Raw genomic sequence first — 14,927 nt, 5'->3', positions numbered from 1 at the left:
TCAATTTCCTGGTTGACAATGCAGAGTGTATATTAAATAACTGTAAAATACTTGAAAGTTGAGCAAGTAAGAAAAGCGTATTAGTAGATGAGGGGTTTTGAGGGAGGACTGTTTTGGTTTTTTTGTTTGTTTGTTTCTTGTTGGTATTTTTAAGGAAAACTTGAGACAAGCTAAAATGCAATGATTTTGCTTCCAGGCTAGAAAAGAAATTTTCAAGATTCATACTCGTGACTGGACCCCTAAGCCACCGGACATGTTGCTTGATGAACTAGCTGAGAAATGCATTGGTAAGACTGAAACCAAAATGGATTCTTGCTTGTGACCAAGTTGTAAAGAACCTTAGCTTGTACCAGGCAGTACCCAAGCTCTTGTGCCTTGCTGCACAACTAGTCAACGAGGCAGCTGGCACGCCTTCATAGCAATCAGAGTTAGATGCTTTCATCTATTTACTCTTTGTTGTCGTTCCTCTTGTTGTCTGAGAACATTAAATGGTTCTGGGGCATCTGCCTCAAGAGTATAGTTTTTGATGAGGAGTCTGCTTCAGCTGCATAAGCGCAGGATATCAGGCAGTGAGCAACATGAAACTTCCCTGCAGAGCGGTAGCACTTTGAATTCCCTGTTAACCTGTTTGGTTTTGACATGACAAATTCTTTAAATGTTGCATGTTGTAAACCTGGGCCTTGACTGATGTAACGTTTGATTTTTGTTTGTTAGGATACTGTGGTGCAGATATCAAATCCCTATGTACTGAAGCTGCTCTGTGCTCTCTGCGCCGATGCTATCCTCAGATTTATGCAAGTAGGGAGAAATTGCAACTAGACGTTAATTCTATTAAAATAAAAGCAAAGGACTTTTTCATGGCTCCGAAGAAGGTTGTTCCGGCATCAAACAGGATCGAGGCTTCACCCGTACAAGCACTATCACCCATTTTCAAGCCACTTTTTAAAAGATCAGTAGCGAATATTTTACAAGTTGTGCAGAAGATCTTCCCGCAGGCACAGCTAGTGCTAAAGGAGGACCGACAGCAAGGTATAACCACAGCATCCACTTCTTTATAATTCTGCTAAAGATTGTTCGTAAGCTCCTTTATTCTAAGGGAGAGAAAAAAATCACCAAGAGTAGCGTACCTTATACGTACACATCAGTGGGACTTGGTACAGCTTTGTAGGGCCTTGTGCCATCTGCTTAGATCTGTGGTGGGATGAACTCTAGGAAATAGCTTTCAGTGTGTGCTCTCAAATGAAGAAAGGGTTTTGGCACTGATTTAGAAGCTGTATTAATGTAAGAGAAAGAGACAAAGGCTATTCAGGGAAGTTAACAAACCTCTTTTGCCTTTCAGACCATTTAAATCCTATTTTACAAGATGGTATGTTCAACAGTGATGACGATGCATCCTTGGTTTCCGGAGATGAATTCAAAGATGGAATGCCTGACGGACCGGAGAAAAAACTCCTCTGTTTCAGCAGGTAAAGAAAGATAGATCCCTGTTATGTTTAAATTCTCAGGTCTGATGAGTCTTTGTAAACAGTTCCAGCTGTTAAAAGTGTGAGGGGTGGTAGACGAAGGGGTAACATCAAGTTAGTGTGTAGAAGGGGTGCTTGGTATTCACAAGAAGAAAGGGTGAAGGGACTAAAGTTGTAATGAAGTTGCTCTGAATGACCCAATTGAAATGCCCAGGCTTCTCTTCCTAAGCCAAAGTGATCCGTAGACTACCAGAACACGTTGACTTAATCCATGGCATTCTTTGAAAGACTCAAGACCGCATACATGTCCTATCTGTCCTTTTAGCTAAAAGTACCCCAACTTTAGGGGTTTGTGTTGCCACCTTTTGCCCTTCTGTTTTCCAGGATTGTTAAACCAGTAGTGAATTTTGTAGTAGAAAGAACACTGAGAAATGGCTTGTTAAAACACCTTGAGAAAAATTTGAATGGTGTCTTTATTTGTTAAGCCACCAAGTTGTGTTAATCTTGTGGTATTTTAGTATGGAAGTCATGCAAGCCCACGGTTGGAAAGTTAGATCATGTTGTCGCAGCTGGATCAGTTATTTTTCTCAGTTTCTATTGCTGTGCTGTCCAGAAGATTTTCTGTCCTCTAGAGCAAGGCTAAGTCTCTAGCATCTTTGATTTAAGCCAGCAAAGGTACAGCCTGACTGTAGTGGGGAAACAAATGCTCATTGCAAATTTATTTCCTAGTAGTAAGGCAAGATTGCAGGGATATTAATTTGCAGTCTTGGTTTAGTAAAGAATAGGAAACACAAGGGAAGAAGATGAAACAATTGGAATGACTGAATAACTTAACTGGAAATCTTACATGTATTTAATGTACCACTGCCATTGGGATTATTTGGGGAGGGAAAAGAAAATCTATAGGAAAAGTACTTGGAACATCTGTGTGTCTATTCAGCACCTCATTTATAAGCTTGTTTTCTTAACTCTTGTTCTAGGAGTGCTTTCTGCGAACCAACATCACGCCGGCCCCGTCTGCTAATAGTAGGAAAAGAAGGGTACGGCCAGGTTTCTTACGTGGCACCCGTGGTGTTGCACGCTTTGGAGAAGTTTCCCGTTCACACCCTGGACCTTTCTGTTCTGCTTACAAACATTGCACCGCCAGAAGAAATCTGCGGACAGGTACCTTTTTTCTTTTTATTCTCATCGGATTCACTGACTGTATGTAGAGGATCAATCGAGTTGCAAGTAAGGTGAGCAAAATTCATTGGTAATGGAGGTGGCCTTCTTTTAATGTGCTGGGATGTTTGCTTCTGTCTGAAAATCCCCTTTTCTTTTAGACAGCACCACAAACAATCTGGATGTTGTACATGTCCACGTTTTCCATACCCAATTTTACAGTGAGGATGTTGCTAGCAGCTCAGGAAGCTGGGCGGTATTGCTAATGAACATCTCTTTGTGGAAAGAAATGCTGCTCATCTCCCTGGGATCCAGAAAGTAGTTCTCATTGCCTCCTAAGACTGTGTGCTCCCAGTAGATGGCTCTGTACCAGACTGCATGTCGGCTACTTTTTGTAGCCTTCTTTTAAATTATATTAGTAAGGCAACCAAGGTTTGGGGCTTCTGTTTATTTTGTTTTCACACGGACATACACAACTTGTGCTGTTGCAGTGTGTGCAATAAAAGCATTAACACGCTGATGTGGTTTTAGCTAGAAAAAATGAACAGATTTGGTGTTTTTACTTTTAGGCAGGAAATCCATTTTACTGTTTGGCATCACTACCTTAAAATATTTTTACCTTTAGTGGAAACATTTGAGAGCTATACAAGTAAGAACAGGCATGTTACACTACTGAATACTGATGTGTCCCAAAAGAGGGACATTTCCTTTCTTTGTTATGCGATGATTGTGGCTGTGGCCATATAGCTACGGTGTCTAGCCACTGCCTGAATATATCCTTCCCATCTTCTGACTAGAGTTCTCCGAATACTGATAATCTGAAAGGGTGCCCAGAGAAATTCCTTATGTGAAAGGATGCTTGCCACTCTGTTCACATAGTTTCATTTCATGGGGCAGTCAGATGGCTATGTAGCTATGTATTAACAGGTTATTCTCCGTGTTTTAGTTTTCTTACCCAAGCTTTCCTTTTCACTAGCTGATCCGAAATGCTCAGAAGACAGCACCAAGCATAAGTTATGTCCCAGATATCCATTTATGGTGGGACAACGCTGGACCTGCCTTGAAACTTACTTTTCTAACTCTACTACGTAACATTCCAGCATTTTCGCCAGTTTTGCTGCTTGCTACGTCTGATGTACGTCACTCAGATCTCCCAGAAGAGGTGTTTTTCAATACTTTTCTTACTATTTCTTCAGTTTCTTGTAATTTTTGAATGCTTCCAGCATCAAAATGCTGTGCTGTTAAATGCATACTGTTATTACTCAGGCACCCTAACAAATCACTTAAAATTTGCTTAGAGAAAAGGAATACTGTGAAAGCATCTGCTTAAAGTTTTTTCTGAGTCAAGCAAGTGACTTTCACCCCCTTCTCACGCATGCAAATAATAAATTAATACAATAATTCCGGTGGCTACAAAGTGGTTCAGTCAAGAATATGCAGTGCTTGAAATGACAAGAGGATGTCTTTACTGAAGAGACTTCTTCTGACAGTCTGTCATTCCATGCTATGTTGGGTAAACTGCTAATAATGCAATTTAGTAGAGAATTGAAACACTTTGATTAAAAAAAAAAAAAAATCAGTTTCTTTCTTCATATAGGCCAAAGCTTTCCAAGCTGGAAAGCTGAGTTCCAATTTCTGCTCAAGTAACTTTGGAATGGAATTCTAGTTGTATTCCTAAATAAACTGTAGTAAAAAAAGTACATGCAGAACTTCATTGACTTCTGAGAGTTTACATTAAGGGAAGGTGCCCAAAACAGGAACACGCTGTTCTCGTTCTGATTATTTTGTCTCAGTTATTGGGGGAAGAGAACGGGTCTTACCTAGACGTGTTTATTATCAACTGCTTTGAAAGTGCTTGAGTTCCCACAGAAGTTTTTGTGCAGGTTCTAAATTCCTTCTAAAATAAGTAGTGAAATTCCTTACCTACCTTTTAATACTAGAAATTGAAAATGGAGGAAGACGTAGAGGTACTAGCTACTTCAGACACCTTTTGGTAGAGAAATAAAAACTCAGCAAAAAGCCCTCACTTGTCTGCTGAAGCCTTTCTCTTCCCTCTATAGCCATAAAGGTTCTAAGTAAAGGATGCAGCAAGGCAAGTAAATACAAAGGAAGCGATGTTGGATGTGGTGAAAGGCATTACTTTATCAGTGTAGCGTACAATCCCTTCACCGAGCTTTAATTCTACAGGTGATTCTTAAAGGTGATATTTGAATTTGCCGTGCCAGCCTGTGAAAATGTAGCCGTTTAAGGCCAGGAAGATAACTTTTTTCAGTTTGTGTTCTTCAGGTTATTATTAATTTTAAAAGGTACTCGTCTTTTTGGAATAGAAGATGAGTTTTTGTGGCCTTAAATCTGAAATGTCTTTCCTCCTTCTGCTTTAGATCCAAAAATTATTTAATAAGGAATTTGGAGAAGTGTGCAATATTGAGGTGCCTGGTAGGGCAGAGAGAGCAGCTTTTTTTGAGGACCTAATTCTAAATCAAGTGGCTAAGCCTCCTGTAAAGAAAACGGGTGAGGAGGATATAAGAAGTACATCTAAAACTTTCCTATCGAAGTTACTAGCTCTTTGGGATTTGCTTTGGTGGTCATTTTCTGTCAGTAATTTGTCATATGCTTGAATTTGAGTACTGTAAATTGGCTAATTTTTCCTGATTAATTGAAGTTGATCGGACATTGGAAGTCCTGCCTGTAGCACCACCAGCTGAGCCTCAGAAGCCACAAGAGGAAGAAGTAGGGATGCTGGAGGAGGAAGAGGAGGATACCTTGCGTGAACTTAGAATTTTCTTGAGGGACATTACTCACAGACTTGCCACTGACAGACGTTTCAGGGAATTTGCAAAGCCCGTTGACCCACAGAAGGTAAACTAGTGCTGATCTGTGTGTCTGTAACTTCTCAGCGTTCGTATTTCTCAGCGTTTTGGGGAAGGTTCAACTTTGTTTTTAGGGCTGCGCTATTAGGATTTTGCAAGAAGCAGAGGCAGTGCTTTTACTTCTGCTGACTCTCAAACGTCTCTTATTGGATTATTCGCTGAAAGCCCTGGTTTCATTCTAAAAAGCCAGTCCAAATGCCAACACAGTTTGCTCGTGAAAAGGCTTTGGTATGTAGGCATGTCACAGCACTGAAAAGCCCAGAGATCCTCCCTTATAATTACAAACAGTATTTACAGGACTACTTTAATGAAGTCTAAAGCCCTTTATTGGACTGTCAGTACCTGTGGGAACAGGAATAGGAGCAGCCGTTTGTAAAAGTAAGTTTTGAGATCCTGTTCTCTGTTTCATCTGGAACTCCTCAATAGGAATCAACCATAAGTGCAGTGTGTTTTCTTTTTCCTCCAATTGGCTGCTTAGATGCCTTTTTCTCCTTAATTGATTAGATAAGTCTAAACTAGGGGCGTATATTTCAAAGACAGATGTAACTTGAATATACCTGCGGATCAGCAAAGTCCTCTTCATGTGGGCATCCACTGGCTTTTCTTCCCCTTTTCTCCTAGGTTCTTGAGCTGTGAAAAATCCAGACAGATACGTATGTCCTCATCTGAACTAGTTATTAGGCTCCTCTTACGGTCTGAGGGAAGAACTCGGCACCTCTGGGCCCAGTTACCTCATTCTAAAGTAGATGCCTGCAATAGGTACTTCACAGGTGCAATGCATGCACCTTTTCCTCAATGTCGACAACAAAGAGAATGTCGGATGGCTTACTCAGCTTTCACTGTTGTGATTTTCTGAAGCAAAGTGAAATGAATCTCCCACCCTCAGTGTTTCTTCTCTACCATGCACGTGCTTCTGACCGCCCTACCTCTTGTTGTCCTCTCCTAGCAGCTCTAATGCCAGTTGAAAGAGCCCTTCCATTTTTGAGAAGCAAACTGGTTAATTTCAGCATCTTCTGATGCATCGCAAATGTTCAGAGTTTTTAGGAAGTCGTTTATTTAAAGTTTTCAGAATAATTTGGTAGACAGTGCGCAAGGTTAAGAAAACCTCTGAATGCTTGTATTTGATCTGCAGGTACCTGACTATGCCACAAGGATTAAAGAGCCGATGGATCTTTTAACAGTTCTGACTCAAATTGACTCGCACCAGTACCTCACTGCAGGAGACTATCTGAAGGACATCGATCTAATCTGTAACAATGCCTTAGAGTACTACCCGGATCAAAGATCTACAGGTGAGGATGTGCTTTTTAGCCCTAGTTTAAAAAATCGGTCAAACGTATAGATGGATAAATGCTGTGTTCAAACAGTAGACTTCAGATGGATTAGATGATTTTGGACATCCACAGAGAACATCTCTTACCACATTGTAACTATTTTACCATTTTGCTACTTGGGCATGGAATTGTGATATAAGTGTTCCCAAGGAACTAGTGCTTTTGTTTAATTAACTTCTACGTTGTTATGCTGAAAATATTCACTGAGATAACCTTTTGGAACCAACCTATGAAGAAAGCAATTTTTTTCTGTGATCAAAACAGTTTCATTGGTTGGTAGACAACATTCAGTTAAAGTCTGTAAAATTTCAGATCGTCACAGAGCCTATGTTTTGCAAGACACTGCATATTCAATGGTGAGGAACGAAATGGATACAGAGTTTGGACGACTTTGTGAACAAATTAAAGAATCTCGTGAGAAAAGAGGTACGTGCTTTAACGCTAAGGATTTTAAGACTTGTCTCTGCATTTGTAACTGAAAATGCACGACGAAGATCTTTGGTATCTATTCTTTATTGCAAGGTCGCACCTCTCCAGCGTGGTCTCCATGGGACGACTCCAAGTCACCACAGCAGAACCCTGCTACTGAAGACGACAAACCAGAGGAAGAGAGTAATGAAAATGAGGAGATGACAGCGGCACCTGTAGATGCCAGTACACCCATTTCTAATGGTAAGTTGCATTTTATTCAGCTGCTCTTGTCATTCATACCTTCTCTGTTCTTGAGGCGCAACAGGTGTCTCTGATGCCTGGCTCTTTATGCCAGAGGTATTTTGTTTTCAAATTTACTTCAAAATGTGAGAGAGAAATCCAGAGGTCATTCATTCAATATAGTGATGAATTAAAGTTCAAAGAAAGTTGGTTTACAACATAAAAAACAAACAAACAAACAAACAAAAACAACTTTGATGGCCCAATTGACATTTAGCCGCCCCTAAATTGCTAATTCTTGAGGTAAAAAATGTTGTGGATGGCAGTTTCTGAATACTTAACTAGTTTTTAATTATGCAAAATGGCATTTTTACCCCCACTCCACCCCTCCCTTCCCCAAATGCTAAAATCTTAGCTACCTCATACTGTGATTCCCAGTTGAAGGAGGGAAGTCTAACTAGTGAGAGTGGGAATTTTGCCATGGACTCCACCCATATCCTTTTGCAATACTATATGAATACTACGAATGTTGGGCAAAACCACAAAGTTTGTTTTTTCACAAAAGGTTTACCAAATCAGGAAGCGTACGAGGTATAAGTCTTCATGTTTTTTCTCCTTTGAATATTCCCTTAAAATTGTCTCATTAATTAATCTCTTCCAAACACGTATTCAGCTTTTGAAGTCTTCAGCTTGATACCAGACTCGAAGGAGAGCTTATTTCCAGAGGCTTTTATGATGTTCATCTGTATTAGTTCATGTAGTAAGACAGTGACTTTGTCAAATAACCTCACGTTGTATTAATGCTGCCCATCCAAAGTAAGAATCCTCAGCATGTAAAATCCTGAAAGTGACTGTTTAGTGAATGAAATTCCGTAGCTGTGTGTGTGGTTTGTTTGCTTGTTTTTAATCTTAATAGCAAACTGACCCCATTAACTTTCAACTCTTTTCTCAGCATATGTAGGGATATAGGCAGTGGTAGCTCAGTTCCTTTGTTTTCCTTGTCAGTTGAGTAAGATGAAGATAATGGATTTTGAAAAGAATTCTTTTGGTTATGTTTTGGATTATTTTTTTATGCTGTCTCTTTGTAGGTGCGTCAGAAAGAAAGCGCAGAAGGAACAACTGTGCGCGTGCTGCAGCAAAGAGGAGTTCTCAATTCGATACAGAGAACAGAGTACCAACAGATGACCAAAACAATAGTGATGGAGAAGAGTTTTTTGTGGACAAACATGTTTCTGACGTATGTCAAGTTAAACTTAACACTGAAAAGGAAAGTGCTAAGCTTTGTGGATATTCAACACCAAGATGGGGAACTATAACTAATGGAAATCCAAGTTCAAATGGTAAGGGAGAAGTCCATCAGATCCTTTAGCACCCTATTCTTGCTGAGGAGGATTGCACTATTTATTAGCTTTAGCCTTCAATTTCACTCTATTTTTTCTGTTACAGCTCTCAAAAATCATCACACAGTTTATTCCATAACGATGTTGCTCCTCTAATTGTGCAAGCCTAGCCCACATGTTTCTGTAGGTGCTGTTTTTTTGATTCTAAAGTGTGTTTTTTTCTAATGGTACCTAACTGAAAGCAGGCAGTCACTGACACTCTTTTATTGTACGAGGTGCTTTCCAATAACGAGCAGCTTAGGTGAAAAAGCAGCACTTCAAGATGCGTGGATCCAGAGTAACATGTGGAATAGGAGACTTAAGCCCTAATGTTGTACTCTAAGATGTGTTCCCTAACCTGAATTGGCAACATGACTATTTTTTTTCACTATTAACCTTTTCATTAGTGCTTTTTGTTTGTTTGTGGGTATTTTTGTTTGCTTTTTTTTGTCTTAGTTTCTGTTTTTTTATGGAGCAGTGGCTTTAGCTGGAAAGAAGGGAGAAGCCAAGTATTTCTCAGTGCAGACGATAACAATTCTGTCTCTGTATTTGTAGAGAGAGACTGTTTTGCAGGTACAGGATACTTCACTGAGACTGTATTCTAGATAAACAGGAAACCTGACTGAAGAAATTTGTGTCCTTCCAGATTCCTGGGCATTTCAAGCAGTGACTCCTGAACATTCTTGGGAAGAAGACCAGCAACAGATAAGTGATGAGAACCCTGTACAAGTTCCTACAGAGACAGACTACATAGTTATCGTGGATCGCTATGAGCTCAAAGTATGTCTAATTTCAGCTTTTTTTTTGATGCTCAAATAGGACATATGCACTGTGACTGTTTAGTTTCCATACCTCGTGTAGATTTCTGTAGGCTACCATTTGCTTCTGGTCATCTGTAGTTTAGGAGACAGATTCTTTGCCTAATTTTTAAGATAAAAGGCCTTGCTGAATTTTAAAATACCACATTGACAACCTGCTAGCACTATTATGGATATCATTTAATGATTTGTAATTTTAATGATGGGTTTGAGGGCTTTTATTTGGGGATTTTTTTTTCATGCTTTGATGTATTAAGAACCTGAAAAGGATCTTTATTTCTTGCAGTGATGATTTTAAACCTGAAGTTAGCAGGTTGACGTAAACTAGCTAGCCATGGAGAAGTGACTACTTTTCTGAAATTCCTTGAAAGTGCAGCATTAGAAGTTCTTATAGTGTGTGTGTGTGTATATATATACACGAGGGAGGCAGAGTTTGCTGATTAGATGATAGCAGCATTATTTCCAGGGGGCAGTAGTATTTCCATTTGGTATGGCTGCTCCCTAAAGCTACATACTCGCAGGCTCACACTGCTAATGGACAGCTGTGGCAGTGGAAGAAGGTGCTGCCACTAGCTTGTCACTGTTGCTGTGCCAGAGATTATCATCTCTGCATCTTTGGTAATAGAAATGGCTGTGTGAGAGAGAGGTGATTGCTACAAGCAGTCACTTTGCTATTTACCCACCCCTGAATTTAAAGGTAGGACTGAGCAAACTAATCCACCTTTGCTCTGGGCGTTTGAGCAATCTGTTCTGCCAGCAGAGTTGTAGGCATGGCACACGTGGGTAAAGGTAATCACCTAAGGGTGCTTCCTTTTCCAGCTGGCACAGCTGTATCTACAAGATCTGCAGCCTTTTTACAGTGCCCCGCGCTGCTGCAACGCTTCTCTAATGAAATGCAACAGTGGCTTTGCTGTGGCAGCAGCTGTCCTACAAAGAGGATCGTGTCATTCCCTGCTGCTTTGGGAGCAGTCGACTTGCAATTACAACCGTTGATGTGATTGATTAGTAGTAAAAGATTGTCCGAAATTTCAGCCTTTCCTTTCTCTGAAATATGAAAAATTAACTCATATTTTCCCTGCTGAAATCTTATGGGATATTTAATCTGTTCTCTGAAGTGTCACATTTTATTTAATAGCGTAAGAAAAAGTAGGCTGTCACTTGTATTGTTACTGTTCAACCTCTGAAAACATATAGAGCGTATTCAAAGGATCTTATACTATTCTAAAGTTGTTGTTTTGCTCCGTTGTTGTCTTCAGAAACTGTTATGCTTTGTCACTAAGATAACGAAGGGATTTGACATTTAACACCTGGAAAAAGTATATGGCGTCATTAATCAGTGTATTTACAACCATAGAGAAGACTACGACAAAACCGATTTGGTGGAGGTAATTTTTGTTTTGAATTCTAGCGCTTTCTGTCACTGTTACGCAGTATTTGTGTGTTCTGGGATATCGTGGTTGTTTAGCATTGCTCTTTACTGCTTAGGTGTCTGTGCACAGACAACAACAACAGTACGACTTCTCCCTTTCAGTCTGGAAGACGTTTATCCATCTTGCAAAACCATTGTTGTATTTGGCATAATTGTTGGCAGTTTCTGCAGGAAAAAGCTTGAACTTGAAGACAACGGGTCCACCCACACAGCCCTTTCAAAGCAGTTAACTTTAGTCTGTCAGTAGTTTTCCTTGAGAACCATTTTGGGAGTGGGAGGACTATGAAGGGAAGGTGCTTTTCTAAGTCTTTCACTTGCTCTCTCCCTCTACAGCCAGTCATGCACGGTGATAGTGGTTGTTCCATCCTTGGAGAGAAATTTAAGTATATAACAAGAGTTTGAGACTTCTCTCTAGTCACACTCTAATCTCTTTTTAACTAATGCGCTTGAGCATCTGTAACTGGGGAGATTTCTGCCTGTGCCAGTTTTACACTGAGTCAAATTCTCTGGTCTCTTCCTGTAAAAGATGATTTCTGAGTTGTCCGAATTCCTCCGAAATCTGCGTGAGGCGTCCATGGTCCAAGTCAGGTGTTCCCGGTATACGCTGGATATTCACTCTTCACATTGAAGATCCTTGAACCCATTTATCTTAGAGTTGCTTGTGCTTAAGAACAGATAAAATGTGTTGTGCTGATCAGTCTGCCTTAAAAAGAGAGTGCCTCTTTTTTTTAGGCACTGGTCATCTCGATCTCTTTTTCCACATCTGATAAAGAGTTAGAACGGACACACTCTGTTCTGCCTGTGAGAGGATTATTTAGATTCAGGGAGGCCGCTCCTGAAAAAAAAAAAAAAAAGAGATCTTTTAGCTCGAGAAGGGATTTATTTCTAATCTCATGGCCTGTGAACTTTTGTAACTTAACATTTAATTTATTATTTGGGACCAATTCCCCTTTTTGGGAAACAACTCCCCATTTGGGGAAAATATTCCCTTGTTTGGGGAAATTTCCCCCTTTTTTGGGAAAATTCCCCTGTTTGGGGGAAAAACTCCCTCTTTCTGGGTAACAACAACATACTTTTAGGAACAATTCCCCCTTTTTGGGGAAATTTTTTCCCCAAAAAGGGGGAGTTTTTCTCCAAAATTGAGATTTTTTCTCCAAAGGGGGGAGTTTTTCCCACAAAGGGAGCAATTGTTGCCAAAAAACGGGGAATTATTACCAAAAGGGGGGAGTTGTTCCCCAAAAACGGGGGAATTTTCCCCAAAAAGGTGGCATTGTTACCTAAATAAGGGGAGTCATTCCCAAAAAGTGGGAGTTGTTTACAAAAAGTGGGAAGTTTTGCCAAGAGAGGTGGAATTGTCCCCAAAAGGGGATGTCTTTGAGGTCTTGTGTGGGGTCTCCTGTGAGACAGGAGGGGTCTGGACCCCTCGTTTTTGGGGTCTCCACCAGCACTGGGGTGGGCCTGAGGGCTTGGCTGCTGGTTTGGCTCTGGGGTAACCGGGACAGGGTCCGGATCGGCCCCCTGAGGGGTTCAGGGGCTGCTCTGCTCCCTCTGCGCCTGCCCTAGAGCACCTCGACTCCCCCCAGCAGCCCCTAGCTTTTCTGGGACCACCCCCCCCCCGGTGCTGTTTTGTGTGGGGTGGGGGCGAGAAATGGGGGCTGGAGGCGCTCAGCTCTGCTCTTAGCTCTGCTCTTCCCCTTGTTATACATGAGGTCTCAACTCAATCTGAACTTTGTAATATTTATAAAACAAATATTTCTAAAAGGTATAAAAGCTATAAAAGGTATAAAAGGCAAGTAAACAGCGCTGGGTGTGCGGGGAGTCTACGCTCCACCAGCACGCACACACGAACATCAAACATTCTAAATATACAGAACATTGCTTTACATACTAAACCCAAGTATGCCTATACATACGTACAATCAGGAAAGGTAACAAACAATCCTCCAAGTTCCACGACTCAACTGTCTCCATTTTCCACTCCTTTTCCTGATTACTAACAAGTCTCCGTTTTCCATTCCTTTTGAACAATATGTCTTGCTTTATGTTGTCAAGCAACTCGGTCCTCAGGCCCTATGGATCCCGTTCTTCCCAAATCGAAGACAAGCATATCCAGCTCCTTCTCAAGGCCATAGGGCCTGGGCCAAAAGGCACATCCAGGTCACCATGGGCGTAACAGCAAAAGCCTTCGATGGCTGTAGCAGCAGAGGGGCCGATGGCGTGGCAGAAGGAGCAGTAAAGGAGCCCGCAGCTCCCTCACAGTCTGGCAAACCACACGTTTCTGACTGTGGTCCCACAGGGCTCTTTAAGGCCTCAGAGACTGCTCGCCAGGTGCCGAGCAATCCCACTGCAACCTTGTCGTTTCTAGTTGCAGAGTCCCACACCTTGACCTCAGTTTGGTCCCATGTTTCAGGATCATAAACTGTCCGATTGTTAATAAGGAGAATAAGCTGTGAGGTGACCAGGACAGTCTTTGTTCCTAAGGACGTATGATTCCCCATAATGCGCAGCTGCTTAGCAGCGAGGGGCAGTTGTGTGCTGGCTCCGCTTCTCTCAGCTCGAGCTTCTCTCCAGCTCTGGCGCGCCTGTTTCCAGTACGAGCTTCTCTGAGCAGTTTGCTGAGTTTGGCCGAACCTATCTTCATGAGGCAATCAAAATGCCTGTTCCCGTCCTGGTCTCCATTCTGCCAGCCTGTTCCTCTTCACTTCTTTTTCCTGCTTCTTTATTGATGTAACTTCATCGTGTTGCCTTTTTTTCTTCTTCTTTCTTGAGGGCAGGCTCCCCTCTTATCCCCTTCTCTCCACAGCAGTTCTTTTCAAAACAACTTTTCATTGCTCAAACAACTTTGAATGTAACAACAACAGCAAACACCCAGGAGCTTCCATGCCTTACTGGCTGGAGAACAAGAAACCCGAGCCTGCATGGAGTCTCCTGAATCACCCTTCTTGGTTCCCTCTAAACTCTTTTACATTCCTGATGGCCTCCTCGTTAAGGGTCTAATTTTATCTCAACCACAGGGCTTTCCAAGCCCCATGGCCACACTCCCAAATCTCCCCCTTCTTTATTAATATCAACCATTTTCTCCACACGAATTACCACTCCATATATCACAATCCCTCATCTTCTTTTGAGTATCATTAATCCGTGTCTTGTTTTCAGATTTGGCCAAGGCCAATTGAACCAGAAGAGAATGCTTTCACAATATTCTCTGCAAGATTTATAAACAAGTTTTTAGCAATTATTGGACTCCCATATCTAGAATATTTCACCCAACTCATTGTTCCACACAATGTATACTAATCATCCCCAGCAGCATCACATACATCAAATTTGATTGATCAAAGTAGATAACCAATCCTCTAGGTATAGAGGATTATATATACTTGCAGTGCCGCCTCTTCTGCAAGTGGGGGCTGCACGCCAGTGAGGGGGGCACAGGGTCATAACGGGTGACAACATCGACATCCACTACGCCACCAAGGGCCTGCAAGGTGCGTCCCCAGAGTGTCCCCAAGGTGCCCCCAAGGTGTCTGCAAAGTGTCCCCAAATAGCCGCCAAGGTGTCCCCAAAGTGTCCCCAACCTGTCCCCTCCCTTTTGTCGCCCCCCCCAGGCTGACCCAAGCTGCACCTCGAGGTGTGGCACCAGGGCTCCCTGGGGCATAGCGAGCTGATGGGCTTCAGCTCCTGCCAGATCCCCAGCACCCCGGGGTGCCACGCGCTGACCTGCGTCACCTGGCGGCCCCAGGGGACCTGGCGGGAGCGCCTGAGCCAATTTTGGCTGGGGGGGGGGGGGCCCCCAACCGCTTACCCCCGACCCCGGTTACG

The 14,927-nt window shown here is 42.0% G+C and overlaps 2 protein-coding genes across 2 annotated transcripts; both read left to right on the top strand.

Moving 5' to 3' along the window:
• The first annotated feature begins 410 nt into the window (after positions 1-410).
• Positions 411-4,161, top strand: LOC140000249 (ATPase family AAA domain-containing protein 2-like). Its single transcript, XM_072030079.1, has 3 exons — positions 411-1,029; positions 1,340-1,466; positions 2,444-4,161. Exons 1-3 carry the CDS (start codon positions 858-860, stop codon positions 2,700-2,702), a joined length of 558 nt encoding a protein of 185 aa, XP_071886180.1. The 5' UTR covers positions 411-857; the 3' UTR covers positions 2,703-4,161.
• On the top strand, positions 2,448-11,183 carry LOC140000248 (ATPase family AAA domain-containing protein 2-like). The gene is made up of 8 exons (XM_072030078.1): positions 2,448-2,627; positions 5,287-5,483; positions 6,627-6,786; positions 7,141-7,254; positions 7,351-7,500; positions 8,568-8,819; positions 9,505-9,638; positions 10,933-11,183. The coding sequence occupies exons 2-8, from the start codon at positions 5,361-5,363 to the stop codon at positions 10,978-10,980; spliced, it is 981 nt and encodes a 326-aa protein (XP_071886179.1). The 5' UTR covers positions 2,448-2,627; positions 5,287-5,360; the 3' UTR covers positions 10,981-11,183.
• Positions 11,184-14,927: the final 3,744 nt, after the last annotated feature.

Source organism: Anas platyrhynchos, chromosome 33 (genome assembly GCF_047663525.1).
Source record: "Anas platyrhynchos isolate ZD024472 breed Pekin duck chromosome 33, IASCAAS_PekinDuck_T2T, whole genome shotgun sequence".
NCBI lineage: Eukaryota > Metazoa > Chordata > Aves > Anseriformes > Anatidae > Anas > Anas platyrhynchos.
The sequence above is the reverse complement of the archived record's forward strand: the minus strand, read 5'-3'. Positions and strand labels throughout refer to the sequence as shown.

Excerpts from the sequence above, each read along its gene's own strand:
- LOC140000249 (XM_072030079.1), top strand. The coding sequence starts at position 858 with ATGGCTCCGAAGAAGGTTGTTCCGGCATCAAACAGGATCGAGGCTTCA. Across the intron at positions 1,030-1,339 it reads AAAGGAGGACCGACAGCAAG|ACCATTTAAATCCTATTTTA; the intron begins GTATAACCACAG and ends TTTGCCTTTCAG. Across the intron at positions 1,467-2,443 it reads AAACTCCTCTGTTTCAGCAG|GAGTGCTTTCTGCGAACCAA; the intron begins GTAAAGAAAGAT and ends CTCTTGTTCTAG.
- LOC140000248 (XM_072030078.1), top strand. The coding sequence starts at position 5,361 with ATGCTGGAGGAGGAAGAGGAGGATACCTTGCGTGAACTTAGAATTTTC. Across the intron at positions 7,501-8,567 it reads CAGTACACCCATTTCTAATG|GTGCGTCAGAAAGAAAGCGC; the intron begins GTAAGTTGCATT and ends GTCTCTTTGTAG. Across the intron at positions 8,820-9,504 it reads TGGAAATCCAAGTTCAAATG|ATTCCTGGGCATTTCAAGCA; the intron begins GTAAGGGAGAAG and ends GTGTCCTTCCAG.